The sequence below is a fragment of the Octopus bimaculoides genome, chromosome 7 (genome assembly GCF_046866305.1).
Source record: "Octopus bimaculoides isolate indiv1 chromosome 7, ASM4686630v1, whole genome shotgun sequence".
Taxonomy (NCBI): domain Eukaryota; kingdom Metazoa; phylum Mollusca; class Cephalopoda; order Octopoda; family Octopodidae; genus Octopus; species Octopus bimaculoides.
Window position 1 is genome coordinate 75,109,491 of NC_142934.1, and position 20,000 is coordinate 75,129,490.

At 37.5% G+C, this 20,000-nt stretch overlaps 1 protein-coding gene across 1 annotated transcript in view; it reads left to right on the forward strand.

Moving 5' to 3' along the window:
* The window catches only part of LOC106880534 (lysosomal alpha-mannosidase), a 173,035-nt gene that overhangs the window by 120,728 nt on the left and 32,307 nt on the right, over nt 1-20,000 (forward strand). Inside the window, exons 8-18 of the mRNA XM_089355518.1 lie at nt 41-157; nt 4,684-4,887; nt 7,492-7,552; nt 8,551-8,590; nt 10,144-10,213; nt 12,510-12,629; nt 14,733-14,852; nt 15,167-15,299; nt 16,644-16,702; nt 17,635-17,838; nt 18,652-18,770. Coding sequence (XP_089211644.1) covers nt 41-157; nt 4,684-4,887; nt 7,492-7,552; nt 8,551-8,590; nt 10,144-10,213; nt 12,510-12,629; nt 14,733-14,852; nt 15,167-15,299; nt 16,644-16,702; nt 17,635-17,838; nt 18,652-18,770 — 1,247 coding nt within the window. The remainder of the gene's footprint in view (nt 1-40; nt 158-4,683; nt 4,888-7,491; nt 7,553-8,550; nt 8,591-10,143; nt 10,214-12,509; nt 12,630-14,732; nt 14,853-15,166; nt 15,300-16,643; nt 16,703-17,634; nt 17,839-18,651; nt 18,771-20,000) is intronic.

Sequence of the window (20,000 nt, forward strand, 5' to 3'; positions counted from 1 at the left end):
CTTCATAACAATTCACGTTGAATTTATATTTTCTATTCAGGCAGATTCCTATGCTACCAACCATATTATTTTCACAATGGGAGCCGACTTTCAGTACACGAACGCCGAGAGTTGGTTCACAAACCTGGACAAACTGATTAAGATCGTCAATGATCAGGTAAGACAAAATATATTAAATTTACTATGCAAAATACTTATTTTCTGCATACTTATATACACGTTACCTGTCCTAGATAAAAGGACGGGAAATAATTTCAGTTCGTCGACAGATGTACAAATTCTTCATTGAGAACTTCAAAGAAGACTTCCCCTCCCCGACTCTTGTGTGACAGATGACAACCGACATGCTTTACCATGTATGTTGCTTAAAATTTCTGAATGTTTTTCAAAGATGCTGCTAGTGTCACCTAACGGGACGAAACTACATTTCGGAAATGTGATGTTGAGCCCTTTAATTGCTTCTGCTTTTGCACCACGAGTGAAAATATCTATCTATCTATCTATCTATCTATCTATCTATCTATCTATCTATCTATCTATCTATCTGTCTGTCTGTCTGTCCATACATACATACATGCGTGCATACACGCACATACACTCATACATATATACATACATACATTATATATGTATACATGTATATATCCAGACAGACATACATACATGCAAGCATGCATACATACATCATACATGTATATATTCATACATACATCATACATGTATATATTCATACATACATGCAAGCATGCATACATACGTCATACATGTATATATTCATACATACATCATACATGTATATATTCATACATACATGCAAGCATGCATACATACATACATACATACATACATACATGTGTGTGTGTATATACACATGGTTGTGTGGTGTAGCAAGAAATTTGTTTCTCAACCCACATAATTCCGGGTTCAGTCAATTATATCCCTGACCGTCTGACGGAAGCATACATACACCACACACACACACACACACACACACACACACGCACACACACACACACAAACACACACACACACACACACACACACACACACACACACACACACACACATGACTGTATGACTGAATTATAGACTGAACCCGGAACTATGTGAGAAGTATATATATGTGAGAAGTATATATATGTGAGAAGTATATATATATGTGTATGTATACGTGTGTGTGTGTGTGTGCGTATGCGTGTGTGTGCGTATGCGCGTGTGTGCGTTTGAGTGTACATATCAAAGAAGCATTAACCAAAATATCTTGCTTTCTCATATTAGTCTCTATCAACATCAATATGTTGGTATTTAATGCATCATAGACATACAACACACACACACACACACACAACGCACGCACACGCACGTACACTCACGCACGCACGCACGCACGCATGCACGAACACATTGAAAGGACTGATGTAGCGAAAAGAAAAAAAAGGGCTTGTCGGAAGCTGGTCGTTACATTGTTAGTCATCGAAAATTTGATTGGTTGCCAAACGGCCAATCAGTCAGCAAACGTACTATACTTTTACCTATTTAATTGTTCGTCCGTTCACATGTAGAAACATGCAATATTATTCATGTCTTGAATGTAATATATCTAAAGCTTATAGAATCAAGGAAGATCACTATTGTTCATTTTGTTTTATTGCTGACAAAACGGTTAGATTATTTTCCAGTATTTAAGCGTATTTTAAGATATGGTAGATGTATTACGTGTGTAATAATTTATTTCAGCCATTTGAGTGTTGGACATTTCTCAGTGAATTTTGACACGAGTATTTGCAATAATGTATTGTTATATTTGATTATGGTCATCTTTTTGCCAATAAACATATGCACTATATCTGACCTTCACTTTATTATTACTACCATAAAGGCGGCGAGCGGCAGAATCGTTAGCACACAGCAGTATTTCGTCCGTCTTCACGTTCTGAATCTTGGGGTTAGTTGTCCACGCTATTAACCACTACGCCACATGCCCACGAGCATATGGCGTAGTGGTTAAGAGTGCGGGCTACTGACCCCAAGATTCCGAGTTCGATTCCAGGCAGTGACATGAATAATAATAATAATAATAATAACAATATCGAAAAATATCTTAAGAATGAGAACCCAGGTTTGAAACTTCCTCAAGGCACATGATGAAGGCTGGAGGATATATCAGCCGAAACGTTGTGTTAACAACAAACAAGATGAGGACAAATATCTGTCAATTGTAAATAATGTAAATAATGTACATAATTCCTCATTTCTTAAATATAGAACTGTAGCATTTCGTTCGTCTTCACGTTCTGAGTTCAAATTTCGCCAAAGTCGACTTTGCCTTTCATCCTTTCGGAGTTGATAAATTAAGTACCAATAAAACTTTGGAGTCGATTACATCGACTAGTTCTCTCACCACAAATTTCAGGCCCTCATCCAATCGGACAGTGCGATAGGTAGAACGTCCATTTTAGCCTTTTATAAAAGATTAGTGGGGGAAAAGCGCGACAACGTTTTGGGTGGGTGGGGGGACTTTGGTTGGGCATCGAAGAAGATCAGCTGGTCACTCTTTTCTGTAGAACTTTCGAACGGGGACCAATGGATAATTTCCAAAATTCTCTCGCCTGGCAGTGCTACCGGGGAACTTTGCCTGTTCGAGATAAACTTTACAGGCACGGAAGTGCCGTCAGCCGAGCATTTCCGAGACAGTCTTGCATTCACTTGTCCAGTGCCCGAGCATTGATGACCTGTGGGTCTATGTGGAACACTTGCTGTCGCGTGTGGGACGGATTCGGCAGTCAGCTGAATCTATTGAGAAGATCTCCTTGCCGCCTTCCTTTAGCCGGGAAGGAAAGGCTGTTTTTATATGTCTGGTGGCCATGTCGAAAGAGGTTGTATGGTAGACGAGATTGAAGGGGCTGAAGCCAAACGCTTTTCTTTTTGGCCAGTCCCTTATGAACTACTTGAAAAGGAAAATAAGGGTAGAGAGGGACGTATTGTCTTCTAACCAGTTTGCTGACAGCTGGATGAAAGTGGCGAGAATGGTGCGAGTGAACGGGTCTGCCATGAGCATACGCCTGTAGTTGGGAAAAAAAAAGGGAAGGAAAAAAGGCACTTACCCCATAGTTTTTATGGGATTTTTCCATGAGGAGCCTTCAAATGTCTCTTCCATATTGAGGACTGCACATTGTTGATTTAAGAAAAAAAAAAAAAAGTTAGTCTTGTTAACACGCAATACCCTAATAACACACACTCACACACATACACTCACGCATTCTTTGTTTTGTCCTGTGCTGTCCATAATGTTTTTCTTAATGTAAAATTGTTGTGGTTAATAAAGAAATTATTATTATAATTATTATTATTATTATTATTGTTGTTGTTGTTGTTGTTGTTGTTGTTATTATTATTATTATTACGAAGGCAGTGAGTCAGCAGAATCGCTAGCACGCCGAGCTAAATGCTTAGCAGCATTTCGTCCATCTTCAGGTTCTGAGTTCAAATTCCACCGAGGACGGCTTTACCTTTCATCCTTCTGGGGTCGATAAAATAAGTACCAGTTGAGTACTGAGGTCGATGTAATCAACTCACCACCTCTCCCGGAATTGCTGACCTTGTGCCAAAATTATTATTATTAATATTATTATTATTATTATTATTATTATTATTATTAGATTATTTGTCAGTGTTCTTTCGTCATACATTTTGTGTCCTCTTCAACGACTTTCTGTCTCTCGTGTCTCCTTCTCCCTTGTCTATTCCATTTTGTCTTTTTATTTCAACACATGATTTCTCATCAAGAATCTTGCAAAACAAATGCATAAATGTATCTGCAATAACTTACCAATTCCGATTTTTTGTTCAAAATCGCAAAGGCTGTAATAAAGATATTATACGTTCCTGAGAGGTGAGGAACCCATTTGCTAAATTCACTAACGTAAGCGACCGTATGTTTATAAAGGACTAATTTGTTTTAATTGCGAGAAGCTAGTGGCCGGTTGGTTTGGGCGTCGAATTCATGATCGTAAGATCGTAGTTTCGATTCCCGGACCGGGCGGTGCGTCGTGTTTATGAGCAAAATACTTCATTTCAAGTTGCACCCGTCTACTCAGCTGTAAATGAGTTCCAGCAATAGCTGAGAAACTAATCATGCAATGGACCGGCGTCCCATTTCAGAGTGAGTTCCTTAACAGCCAAGGAAACCAGTTTAAGCGCCGGTCTAAAGATCTTTTAAAGACTAAAAAGATCGTAAAGACCAAAATGATTTTATGCTATCACTTTTTGAATTCCATTAAACTTCCATTATGGCGTAACAGTTATATTAGCTATCACGTACTTCAACGACATAGATAAAATTTTATATTTTGCTTTGAAAATCCTGACTTCTTCCTGAACACCACATGTAGGGATCTTAAAGATTGCAGTTTCCATCTTTCTGGATTGTAGTGACGTACAAAATGCTTCACGATATTTGAGTTCAAATCCCGCTGAGGTGGCCTTTTCCCATTTCTCCTTACGGAGATCGATCGCATAAACGTCAGTTGAATATTGGAGTAGTACTAACTGAAGCTTTAATACCACTGTTTAATTCTAATACTAATACTACTACTAATGATAATAATAATAATAATGATGATGATGATGATGATGATATCTATTATATGTTAATTATTTCCATTGTCTTTGATAAAACAACAGCAAGCGAGTGGAAGCAAGATGAATGCCCTCTACTCCACGCCATCCTGTTACATCTACAATTTGAACAAAGTAAACAAAACATGGACTGAGAAAACCGATGATTTCTTTCCTTACGCTCACAAACGTCATGCTTTCTGGACAGGTTATTACACCAGTCGGGCCGCGTTTAAACGTTATGTCCGAGAGAGCAACAACATGTTACAAGTAAGCGCACTGGTTTCTCTTATATTCGCTTCAGCATTATACATAGATACATAGATACATACATACATACATACATACATACATACATACATACATGCATACATGTTGGTGGTTGTCTACTCCTTACACAGAGTTTGACCACCTCCTGCACCTACACTTTAGCCCTTTCATGGCGTCTGATGTGGCTTTTTAAACCAGACAGTGTTTTGAAAAAAACACCCACACAGATTGCACCTCTGATTTGCACTACCAATACCTGCAAGTAAAAGTTCTGCTCATTGTGGATCCTAACATGTCTTTTAAGACCCCCATTGGATTTGCAAACCCTCTGGCACACACCACATTCAAACGTGTGCACAGACATATAATCAGAATAGTTGAAGTTTGTTTTCCATACATACATACATACATACATACATACATACATACATACATACATACATACATACATACATACATACATACAAATTGTCGACACAATAGACCCGATATAATGATTTGGGATAGAGAAGAGAAACTGTGGACAGTTGTGAAAATCAGCTGCTCAGCTGAATATCAGGGAGAAAGAGAATACCTACGCTGAACTATTGAGAGATCTGCAGTTACTCTATCCAGATTACATGTTCAGGTTTATATCTGTAATTATTGGGGCCTTGGAATATGTAACACACTGCCTAGATACCAATCTTGAGAAATTAGGCGTCTCAAAACCAGAAAGGAGAAAGCTGATTCGAAGAGTACAGATCCAATCCATCACTAGAACTGTAAAAATCTGTAAAACTTTCCAGAAGTTTATCATTTAAGTACATATGAGCATGTCTACACATGCAAGTATATGCAGGAGAATACATACATAAAAAAAAACATTAAAATCTGCACGTATTCATACGTACGTACATACATACATACGTACATACATACATACATAAAAACAAACAAAAATGCCCTGTTGATGTTATTTAAATTCCAATAAGAGAGCCTTGGATCTAGGGTTAGAAATCGGTTCTTTTTCTATTGGCAAGAAATAAAACCGAATAATGACATACATACGTACATACATACATGCATACATACATACATACATACATACATACATACGTACGTACGTACGTGCGTACTACGTATGTACGTACGTACATACATACGCAAACGCACATACACAATCATACAGATATAGGTATATATCTAAATATCCATATACTTACATGCATACTTACATTTCTTCATATGTGATCGGTATCTTGGGCGAGTTCCTCTTACTATATATAGCTTTATGTGAACTATCAGTGAAATTTGGTAGGCGGAAACTATGCAGAAGTGGGCCATAAATACACACACATATATGTACACGCACGCACACATATATATATGTATGTATGTATATATGTACGTATATATATACATATATATAGGTACATATGTATGTATGTATATATATATATATATATATATATATATATATATATATATATATATATATATATATATATATATATATATATATATATATACATACATACATTACATGCACACACACACATACATATGCATATGTATTTCTATATATGCATTTGTATGTAGAAGTATGTAGTGATCAACCAAAATTTTATAAGTCAAAGTGCAATGCTCTTAACGTGATGAAGGCAAAGTTATTTTCTATACTTTTACAGCTATAGAAACTAATCGATCCATGCTATTACCAAAATCCACTCAAAATGATTGAGCACTTATCAAATTTGGTTAATACTTACTCCTGTCTCTCGCAAGAAAACGATTTACTGTAGGGACAAATGAATTATTCCACTGCTTCCACATGTGTTATGAGCCGGCTAGCGAAAGAACTAAACCAGATGTAGGTAAATTGCGGCCCTCGAGTTTATCTGAATGGCAAGCCAACGAAAAATTAGCTGGAGTAGTTATTAGTAGTAAGGACAGCGAGATGGCAGAATCATCAGCGCGTCGGGCAAAATGCTTAGCCGCATTTGGTCCGTCATTACATTCAGAGTTCTAATTCTGCCGATGTCGACTTTGCCTTTTACCTTTCGGGTACGTTAAAATAAGAATCAGTTGTGCACTGAGGTCGATGTAATTGACTCGTCCCTTTCCCCAAAATTGCTGACATTTGAAACCGATATTTAATAGCAGTAGGGCGGTGAAGTGGAAGAACCGCTAGCACGCCGTGCAAAATACTTAGCGGCATTTCGTCCGTCTTTACGTTCTAAATTCAAATTCACCTTTCACTGTCGATAAAATAAGTTCCAGTTGAGCACTTGGATCAATGTAATCGACTTCCTGGAAATTGTTGGAGTTCTGCCAAAACTAGAAACCAATGTTTATTATTCGCGTGGCCCGCTTGATAACGAATCATGTTTCATTCGGCCCACTTGAAGAAAAGGGTTGCCTTTGCCTGAACAAAACGAAGCCGAATGTCAAGGTAGGGAACAACATTAGGTTTATCTGCAAGTGACCTTCTTTCAGTTATCTTTATGGTTAAGATAAGATAGATAGGAAAAAGTATTTTCATAGAATGCATATAACACGAACGGGACTTAGTGAAATTTCATGAGTATATATTAATTCATGACACTTACTTTCTTTCTTCAGGTGTGTAAACAGGCGAATGTTTTAGCCAAGCTTGGACAGAGCGCGAAGGTAGATGACCTTTGTAAGTATTCTTTTCATCTAACTTAATGTTACTTTTTTTTTTTTGTGGAGGTGCAATGGCCCAGTGGTTAGGGGAGCGGACTCGTGGTCATAGGATCGCGGTTTCGATTCCCAGACCGGGCGTTGTGAATGTTTATTGAGCGAAAATACCTAAAAGCTCCACGAGGCTCCGGCAGGGGATGGTGGCGAACCCTGCTGTACTCTTTCACCACAACTTTCTCTTACTTCCTGTTTCTGTTGTGCCTGTAATTCAAAGGGTCAGCCTTGTCACACGCTGTATCACGCTGAATATCCCCGAGAACTACGTTAAGGGTACACGTGTCTGTGGAGTGCTCAGCCACTTGCACGTTAATTTCACGAGCAGGCTGTTCCGTCGAGGGTTCCAGTTGATCCGATCAACGGAACAGCCTGCTCGTGAAATTAGCGTGAAACTGGTTGAGCACTCCACAGACACGTGTACCCTTAACGTAGTTCTCGGGGATATTCAGCATGACACAGTGTGACAAGGCTGACCCTTTGGATTACAGGTACAATAGAAACAGGAAGTAAGAGAGAGAAAGTTGTGGTGAAAGAGTACAGCAGGGTTCGCCACCATCCCCTGCCGGAGCCTTGTGGAGCTTTAGGTGTCTTCGCTCAATAAACACTCACAACGCCCAGTCTGGGAATCGAAACCGCGATCCTATGACCACGAGTCCGTTGCCCTAATCACTGGGCCATTGCGCCTCCACTCGAGTTACACGATACATAAAGCAACGTACAAGCGTGCGCGTGCGTTTATATATATATATACATATATATATATATATATATATATATATATATATATATATATATATATATATATATATATATAGACACACATATATATATATATATATATATATATATATATGTATGTATGTATGTATGTGTGTGTGTGTGTAGATAAACATCTATCTATCTATCTATCACTTTATCTATTTCCTTGTTTCTCTTATGATTTTTTTGGTCAAATTTCAGGGAAAGAGTTCTCAATTGTACAACATCATGATGCCGTCACGTAAGGACCTTCCTCCTTTTTTACTTCTATTCCGCTTTTATGGTTAGATATCATTGTGCTGTTGTCATCTGATACAGTGTTGGTGATTTTGGTAATATCATAACATTTGTATTCATACATACGTATATATGCATGCAGTGTAGGATATGTACGCATGTGTGTATGTGTGAGTGAGTGGTGGACATCCGATATTCACGATGAGGATTCAGTTGATTGTTCAACTGAAATACCTGCTCCTGAGTTCAGTGGCTGAAGTATTCCAAAAGTGTCTGAGTATTCCAGAGACACGTGTGCTTTTAACGTAATTCTCAAGCAGAATCAGTATAACACAGTATCGCCAAAACTGTACTGTTTGAATTACAAATGCAATCTCTCCGAGTGTATTCTATACAGTTTCCATCCACCTATTTCTTCTACATGTTATGGGTCTATGGGAGGCTACAAAAAATGAGATTTCACCCAAGATTCCACTCAGAGGGAAGTGTATGTGTGTGTGTGTAGCAAGGGCACTTGGCCTAGTAGTTAGGGTGTCGCACTCACGATTGCGACATCGTTGTTTCAATTTCTGGACCAGGTGGTGCTTTGAGTTCTTAGGCAAGACACTTCATCTCATATTGTTCTGCGATCACTTTGACACCTGATGTGTGGTACATCGTGCACCTGCTCAGGCAACATCGATTTGATGGAGGGAGTGAACTAATGTACAACACACACATTGGATCACTACAAGCCAGTCATTTGTGCAGGTTCTTCAGCAAGAAATTGCAGGACCGTCTATCTCGGACTACAAGACACTACCTATCATGTATGTATGTATGTATGTATGTATGTATGTATGTATGTATGTATGTATGTATGTATGTATGTATTTATGTATGTACAAACAATATATGAGTATATGCATATATATGTACATGTATGTATATATGTTAATCCACGTGTACATATAGATACATAACTGGGTACATGACGTGGCAAAAGAACAAGGACAAAAATGGTAAACAAGGTGCAACAAACAAGCAGGCCACATAGAAACATCCCCTTCATCAGCTGCCACCATTAAAACTCCGGCGTTTCGAATGTATGTATGTACGTACGTACGTACGTACGTATGTATGTATGTATGTATGTATGTATGTATCTATGTATGTATGTATGCATACATGTATGTATGTGTTTGTGTGTGACAGTAAATATATAAAAAAACAATCAAGTGATTATTACGACATATAGGCAATGGATACCACAATCGATAGCGCGTCAGACCAAATACCTTGCGTTATTTTTACCTGTTCTTTACGTTCTGACTTAAAATGCTACCGATGTCAAATTTGCCATTTGTCCTTCTGGCGTCTATAAAATGATGTCCTCGTCAAATACCTAAGATACATATAGGTCAAATACCTAAGATACAACCCTCACCTCAAATCTTCCAAAATTGCTGGCCCTTGTCGCTATGTAAAAAATTACTATTATTACAATTTAAGTAGTTATTGGTTCATTTGTTTATATATTTTTGTCGTTATAACCAAAGTGCCTATTTCTTCTCTCAGGGGCACAGCTAAACAAGAAGTGGACAGAGATTATCGTCGAAGACTTGCATTTGGAATAAATAGCTGTCAGGTAGGTCCATCAGGCGAAGTAACTCTTTCAAAATATCTTCGTAACGGTAGAGAACTCTTGAGATTATCTACTCTAATAATGCACTATTGTGTCTTTCTCCATCGCAACAGATGAATGAGAAAGGAAGGGGTGATAGATGAATAAGGAAGAGGTGATAGCAAAGTGGTAGTGGGATGATAGAAATACTACGTTAAAAAAAACAAAACAAACAGCGTTTCAACTCTGTGAGTATATGTGTGTGTATTTAAAAGGGAGGTATATGAATGTTTGTGTGTGTGCAATGGAAGTGGGATGGCGAACAATCAAACAACGTTTCAACTCTGTGTGAGTATATGTGTGTGTGCGTGTGCGTGTACAAGGGAAGTATGTGAATGTTTGTATCTTTAATTATTATGTAACTTATTTTGTACCTTATTTATATATAAAATATTACAATTAGCCGTCATTTTTTTACGGCACGGGGCCAGCTGGTTGATATATAAATCTAATCGCTATGAATATAGATTGTGCTGCGGAGTCTCGAGTCGGCTCTGATCAAGTAGATCTATGATCAAAGCTTTGCCACTGAGGCAATCACATCTTGTTTTTAAATATTACTTTCCTAATGGTTAAGGTGGTAACGCGTGATTACAAGCAGACTTTACTGCTATTTCTAGTGGGTCGACTGACAACATAGAGGCTCACTCATTGGCTCACAAAGCTGAGTCGGTAGAGCATTACACGTTTAAGAAGATACTGTAGAGATACGTAGCTAAGTGGTTTGGGTGTTACACTCATGATCGTAAGATTGTGATTTCCAGCGGTGATATATATATACGCCACAGAATCCGAGAAACTGGCCTTATCCGATGACTCAGGGAGGACCTTTCATCCTTTATTATTTGGTGTACACCGAAGACGAAACGGTTGTACAAGGACTTTGAAATAATTACGGCCAAAGCCCCCTAACTCGTTTATATCCACTCGTTTAAGATGATCTGCCTCAGCAGAGCAAAGAGTTGAAATAATCTTTTAAGTTAACGTTGTATGTATATAATATAGGGTCTGTGGTGTACACAGCCAAAAATTTAGCTTGATAGCTTAAAGCATCACTTCCCAACCTTTTCACTACAATTTAAATGATATTGAACGGTCTGTCTGCTTAACATGTTTACAGAACCCCAACACTACCTTTGCGGACCACTAGGAGTCTGCGGACCATAGATTGGCAATCACTTGCTTAAAGTCTAGTATAATAATGGGAGGTAACTCTGTATAGATAGTTTTTAGCGGTGTTAGACCTTGTCAGCGAAGTATAGGCTTCACAGTTGTTGAAGTAGTAATGGAAGAATCAGTATGCTATGCAGTATTGTACGCGAATTAGTGTGGAAACAAAGCTGATACGATAAAGCTTCAGTTAATTACACGCAGATATAGTTGATTATAATGAGACACATATGAAAATGCAATAGTTAGTAATTAACATATTTCATACTCTATATTGTGATGTAAAAACATTTTTAAAAACATGCTTAGTTTTTGCTTGGACAGTATATTTTGTATATACTTAGCAAGTCTATTAGAATTAATTTGCCAAGTAATATGATGCAGTGCCTGACCTAAACTTGGGTTCTGTCTCACTGCGTGGCATTTTGTTCAAGTGTCTTCTACTACAGTCTCCGGCCAACCAATGCCCTGTGAATAGATTTGCTAGACAGGATCTGAAAAGAAACCCGTCGCGCGCGCGCGCGCGTGCTTGACTCCCCCACCACTGGATAACCATTGTTGGTGCGTTAACGTCTCCGTAATCTAGCGGTTGGGAAAAAGAAACCGACAGAATAAATACCAGACTTAAAAAAGAAATTAAGTATTGGAGGTCAATTAGTTCGACTTAAATTCCATATGGCGATGCTCCAGTGTGGCTTCAGTCTAATGGCTGAAAATAGCAGAAGATAAAAGAAAAAGATGGAACATATATAACAGAAACAATAGGGTTTTCTTCTTTTCGTCGACAGAAAATTTTAATTTTAAATAAATGTTATTGAAGGGAGATAACTCTAAGAGAAAATATTTTAGGGGGACGAAACTCATGCGTACTATGGTCAGGATGATTGAAATGCACTTGTGGTGATAGTGATACTTATAAATGCACTCTCATTCACTCTCTAACCTCTCTCTCTCTCTCTCTCTTTTACACACACACACACACACGCGCACACACATACACGTACACACACGCACACTCAGACACACAAAGCACCCTTTCATACAAACACATTCCACAGTTATCTCACTATATTTTCCATCTCTTTTCCAGAATGTTCTAAGAAAAGCCTACAAGAAATGGTTGCCCGATAAGAATAAATTTTATGGAAAAATGGAATTTTGTAACCAGCTGAATATATCATCTTGCTTTATTACCGAAACATCAGATACCGTAAGTTCCTTCGCCCCTTGTGGTATTTTCTCGTTACGAAAGTATTTTCTCGTTACGAAAGTATTTTCTCGTTACGAAAGTATTTTCTCGTTACGAAAGTATTTTCTCGTTACGAAAGCATTGTCTGAGCCAGGGTGAGTTTATGGGTATCTAAGGCTTGTTTCCTTTTTTTATGTGGTTGTTGCTACTGAGGCTACAGCTATTCTTGGTGTTGGTTGTGATGTTAGTGATTGTGTTTCTCATGTTTGTAGTGACTGTATTTATAGACGTGCTGTTGTTGTTGTTGTTGTTGTTGTTGTTGTTGTTTATAGTAAGGGTGATGGTCGCGGTGGTGGTAGTGGCGTTACTGTTGACGTTGGTGGAGGTATTGATATTGTTGTTGTTAGCGGCGACGGTATCTGTGTTGGTGTTGTTGTTCATGTTTGTATTGTTGTTGTCGTTGTTGTTGTTATAGTTGGTGGTAGTTGCAGTGATAGTGTTGATTGTGAGGGTCATGTCAAGAGTTGTGTTGACGATGGTGTTATTGCACATCTTTTGGGTCAAGTTCCATTTGTGGACCCGTAGGGGATTTTATTGATGACATCGCTATTATAATTATTGTTTATTTTCTAATTAGAGCTTATATTGCTTGTTTCTGTTGTTGTTGCTACTACTTTTTTAATTGTTGTTGTTAGTGAAGTAGCCAATGCTTTTTTTTATTTAGCCCCAAATAAGCTGTGATCCAGCAGACCTATTACGAAAGGCGTTCCTTTTTGTATATAAGAGAGTACATTATCAACTATATTTTTAGGTAGAGGTGGTCAATGTCACTTTTTATGTGGAAATTATGTGAGCTTGTTAGTATTTTTCGGGTTTTCCCATCAATGGTTTAGATCTTATCAAGCGTCCAATCAAGCAGCCCAAATGTTGGTATGAATACTGGCACTGCAAACACATTGTGGGCCACTGTTTTATTGAATCCAGAGAGTTCTGAGGTCCAAATTTTCTTTATTCGGCTGTAATATTCTTTAGTGACACGTGTTGTGTTACAGGCGCCATTGTAAGATGTTTTCATCCACCCCAAGATACCTGCAACATTCCTCATCACATATAGCGGAAACAGTCAAATCATTGATGGAGATGATACTAGTCTGGTTTATAGTTTTCCCCCTTTTCACAACCATACAGCAATATTTATCCTGACCAAACTCCAACCCTACATCCTTTGAGAATGTTGTAACTAGGTCAAGGCTCTTTTTCATCACATGCATATTCTTTGCATAAAGCGTCAAGTTATCCACAAAGAAACAGTGTGTAATTTTGGTATTGCTGTTTCCTTGTGAACCAGTGAGATATCCTTCAGACATCCTTAACATGAATGACAAGGGGTTTACAAAAAGTATAAACATCACATATGTTTGTATGCATGCCACCAAGGTGACACTGTGGTAAAATATACAAAACCCACTAAACCCATCATGACTACTCTTCTGATCAGTTGGCCTTGATGAAGCTTGAAATCCGAACGTAAAGAGCCGAAACACGTCATATGACACTTTCAGACACGATTTTACCAGTCCACCTACATTATTATTTGTTTTGTTGGCACTCCGTTGCTTACGACGTCGAGGGTTCCAGTTGATCCAATCAACGGAACAGCCTGCTCGTGAAATTAACGTGCAAGTGGCTGAGCACTCCACAGACGTAGTTCTCGGGGATATTCAGCGTGACACAGTGTGACAAGGCTGACCCTTTGAATTACAGGCACAACAGAAACAGGAAGTAAGAATGAGAGAAAGTTGTGGTGGAAGAGTACGGCAGGGTTCGCCACCATCCCCTGCCGGAGCCTCGTGGAGCTTTAGGTGTTTTCGCTCAATAAACACTCACAACGCCCGGTCTGGGAATCGAAACCGCGATCCTATGACCGCGAGTCTGCTGCCCTAACCACTGGGCCATTGCGCCTCCACTACATTATTATAAGTTGTTATAATAGTGGAATGAATAACAGATCATTTTTTATATGTCGCAATTAACCCTTAACAAAGAGCTTTGATCTTGTAGTTCTTTACATGGCCCTCATGTTAGATGGTAATGAAGCTGTCATTTGAATTCCTCTTTTTGCAGTTCTTCGTAGCAATTTACAACCCCAGAGCACAAAGACGTACTCACTGGGTGAGGATACCCATAACACCAATAAAGGCTTTTAAGGTGCTTGATGCAAAGAACAACAAGATACCTGTACAGGTGAGCTGATTATCTTTTTTTAGGGTTGCTAACCAGTGATACAATCATATATCTAAGTCATTTAAGCAGTCTTGCTTTAACTGATGTTAATTTTCAGACAATGCTTTAACAACAAATAAAAGCAAGAAGCTTAAATGCGTGCGCGCGTGTACCACTGTGTGCGTGTATGTACGTGTGTGTATATGTTATGCGTTCGTGTGTGTGTGTGAATGTTTGTCTGTGTGTGTGTGTGTGTGTGTGTGTGTGTGTGTGCGTGCGTGCGGGAGGGGTTGTACAGAAACTACTGATACACGTTTTTCGTGTATTTGTTTCAGATTATTCCGCTTTCACATCAGACGAAACGGTTGCCAGAAAGAGAGACATCCATTGCAACGCATGAACTCGTGTTCTTGGCCTCACTTCCAGCGCTTGGCTACAGCACTTACTTTGTACGACAGACGAATAAAGGTGAGGGTTAGAGTCTCAGTTATTGCATGATGCTAAATTAGGACGTCTGATATGTGTGTGTGTGTGTGTGTGTGTGTGTGTGTGTGTGTGTGTGTGTGTGAGTTATATATGTCTATGTATGTATGTATGTATGTATGTATATATATACATACATATATATATATATATATATATATATATATATATATATATATATATATATATATATATATATATATATATATATATATATTCTTAAAGACACACACGCAGATACACACGCATATAAGTATGTATGTATACACATAAATTCATTCACGCTCATATATTTATATATAGACTATGGTTGCATGTTGTGATTGATGTATGGCGTGTCTTGTGACTGATGTGTAATGTGTAGTGGTATGTCGTCATGTTTGATGTATGATGGCATCTTGTGAGTGATGTATAATGAAGTATAATGATGTATAATGATAAACTATGACTGGCATATAATGTATGATGGTATGTTACATGATGCCATGCTATAATCGATATATGATAGAGGATGGCATATTGTAACTGATGCATATACAATACTACGACTGATTTATAATTTAAAGTGTTATACTGTGATTGATGTATAACGGGGGTCTCCAAAGTGTTCGATATCGACCCGTAGGGGTCGATAGGACTATTCAAGTGATCCATAAATGCACGTCCACTTAATTATTATTAATATTATTTATTTTTTTTCTTGTACATGCCTGGGGATCGATGAGGGGCCGATAGTCTAAAAGGTTTGGGGATCCCTAGTATATAGTGTATAGTTAGTTCTATGCTGTGACTGATGTATGGTTTACGGTGATATAATGTAAGAAGCTGGTTCTTATTGTTGATGATGTTATTTAGCCCCAGGTCAGCCCCGTTCGAGTACATTTATGGTCAAAGTTACACTAGCCTGTACTGTCTCGGATTTATAGTCACAAACTATTTAGGATGACACCGTCCAGTGTATATTGAGGAATAATATGAAAGTGTGGTAGTCGTTTCATGCTTACTAACTGATGTGTAACAAAATAACATATTTTATGTTTGATGAGGTTTTCAATCACGTTTTTTTGTATTTAATGTGTTATGGGATAGAAAAGAGTCTGTTTAATATATTATGAGATAACAGGATGCTTGATATCTGATGTATTGTAAGAAAGATTGTTATTATGAAAGATTGTTTATTATGAAATGATAGAAAATTTTATATTTGATGAGGTACGTTATAATAATGTTTGAATAACATGTATGATATCTGATATATCATGGAATAGCATAATATCAGATGGATGAAGTTATATGTCTGATGTGACTGATAGCTGTTTTGTATTTCAGACCTTAATGACCTTCTACCAACGAATAACACATTCTCCAACAACGTCGTAGAAAACGAGGTAATATAATGTTTTATGTTCTATCATTGTATGTGTCATTTACTCAGTTGTTTTTGCTGAGAGGCTGGAAACGAAAATTTCAATTATTTGGATTAGTGTACGAAACTTTAGAAATTCGATTATCAGCAGGATCAAAAGTGTTAGCTTTACTTGTTTCAGTATACATTTCAAGGAAGATAACAGACTGACTTCATATCCAGGAAGTAAAACGGCTAAGAACTAGATTTAATCAAACGACTAAAATGAGTAAGCAACGTGTTAATATATAAGCAAAATTTCACCAATAGATCAAAATTCGATTGGCTGCTTCCCCATAAAAATTGCTAGAAATGTGTTACACATTCATTCAGTTTTCATGCACAGAACAGTAATATATTTATTTACATGTAAAAATGGGCAACGTTTTCATGTCTTTAGTGACACTCATTTCATCTTCTTTATTAAGACTTTGTTTTCCTTTCTTCAATTAGACATTTAATTATTTTCGAATGGTACTCGGACATTCTTTGCGGAGGAGTTCAGGAGCTGCTCCTCCATTTTCAGATATTGTAACTCTATGAACAGTGATCGGCAAATTAAATAAAATGGATGAATATTTACTTGCAAATATGGAAAAGTTGTCAATATATAAAATATAGAGTGCAGGAATTTAAAGCTGAAGCTTCTTGAATTGTATCTGTGAGTTTCACGTTGCTAATTATTCGAAGGGTGAAGTAGAGAAGTTCCATGACATTATACAAGCAAAAATATTCGGAAACGTATTAAGATATGATTAATCTGTTCTGTTTCATATATATATATATATATATATATATATATATATATATATATATATATATATGTTTGTGTATAGATGTTTGTGTATAAATGTTTGTATGTATATGTTTATATGTATATATATGTATATAATGTGTTTTGCATTTCTATTTCAGTTTATAAGACTGGAGTTTGACGATAATACTGGCGTCCCATTGACAATTACCAACAAAGTTAAAAATATTAAACGTCCGTTCACACAAAGTCTCAAGTACTATCGTTCTTCAGTAGACTATACACAACCGTCTGGAGCGTATATATTCCGTCCCGAACAGCAGAATCCGGAAACTTTTAATCATGCAAAGGGTTATATATTAAGAGTAAGTTAAAATACCACCTGTTTACATAGGGCTAATAAGTTACTGTGGTGAATAATTACTGGGCATCCAACCGAACAGTTCGAACTGTTTATCCTGTGGCTGTTCTTGGATTATATCCTGGTCCAAATATCTTAACACTCAACAGTCCTGTCTACGTATCTTATATAGGTACCACATTGTAGCTATAGATTAATGTATAAATAGTATATTGAAGGTTGGGGTACAACGTTGAGCAGTTCGAACGATGATATAGAAAATTCTTGGTGGAGTATCGAATGTGAAAATAAGAGAAAGAGCTTAAATGCCTGTATATTCTCATATTCGCTTACTTCCGTTTAAGTTGTGAGTTCAAATCCCACCGAAAGTCAACTTTCATCTTTCCTTGGTCAACTGAACTGACTGCTATCTCTTCCACAAGGTGTAGCCTTGTGGCAATATAACACTATCACCAACACACCACTGCCACTACGACGACCACTACTACCACTATCACCACCACTACCACCACCACCACCACCACCACCACCACTACCACCACCACCACCACCAACAAAAACAACGGCCACTCACCCCATAATAATCACACAACCCCCCCCTACTACCACTACAACCACTATCAGCACTACCACCACCCTCTCCACCACTACTACTATTAATACGACCATTATCACTACTCCTTTAATACCACCTCAGATACCCCCACCACCTACACTGACACAGTTACTACCACCACTACTAACAACAACCGCCACTATTACTACCACCACTACCATTATCCATTTGTAAGCCTATTGTCATCTCTGTATGTTTCAGGGTAAATTGGTGACGGAGGTACACCTCATATACAACGACTGGGCAAGTCAGGTGATCAGACTGTATCAAGGAGCCAAAACTCTGGAAGTAGAGTGGACTGTCGGACCCCTACCTATTGTGTAAGTTCCAAATTAAATGTTCCAAGGGACAGACAACAGTAATTGTCACAGAAAGTATGTAGGTTGTTTATATATATATATATATGTATATATATATATATATATATATATATATATATATATATATATATATATATATATATATATATATAATGTTTGCTTTTATGATAAGTTTTATATGATAGATCGCTGACCACTACATTAAAATTTTTTTCTCCTTGTTTTTCTCCTTATTTCTTTCTGCGTTCCTTTCTGTTGAAGGGCGTAGCTCGAAACGTTAAAGACTTTTTAACGCTCGGGAATAGAGAAAGTCTTTAACGTTTCGAGCTACGCCCTTCAACAGAAAGGAACGCAGAAAGAAATAAGGAGAAAAACAAGGAGAAAAAAATTTAAATGCAGTGGTCAGCGATCTATCATATAAAACTTATCATAAAAGCAAACATTAATACACGTACACGTAATGAAGCCAAGTAATGATATTTTGAATGCATTTAGTACGTACGTTTCAGATCATTAAGCAATAATAGATAGAAAGGGAATTTCATTTCTTGCGCAAGATTTTTCTCAGTTAAGACGTGTGTTCGTGCGTTTATGTGTGTATATGAATTTCAGTGTGTGCTTGTGTGAGTGTGTGCGTGTGTGTGTGTGTGTGCAATGCATGTACACATTGTATGCACGCCCACGAAAATCGAGTGTATACATCCATGGATTTCCATGTGTGCACATATTGTGCTTGTGCTGTGTTTCGAAAACACACTTCTGCAATATATAAATTCTTTCACTTGTTTCAGTGAAAGCCTGATATCAGTGCTGGAATTTATCCACAGTGCTTTAAAAAAGGTATCTAAAAGATAATTTGGTACTTCTTCGGAATCCCCCCACCCTATAACTTTTGAACCAGGCATTTTTTGTTTTGTTTTGTTTTATTTATGTTTTCGATATCGGAGATTACGATTCAGCAAAAAAGAAATAAAACCATCTTTAATTTCAATTCCCCACCCCAAATTTATTTGCTTTGTTTACAGTTGACAAGACGTGGTATCACGCACAAAATCACAGCCCCCAAATCCTGTTTCCTGATTGGGTGAAAATTATCAAACTTTAAACCTCTATATCTTTTTAAAAACATTTTTCTGGAAAAAGTGAAACAACTCCAGCAATTTAGCTTGGAACAGTACATTATTGTGCCAAATTTTAAAATTTTCGATAAACTCTAATTTTTGAAATGCT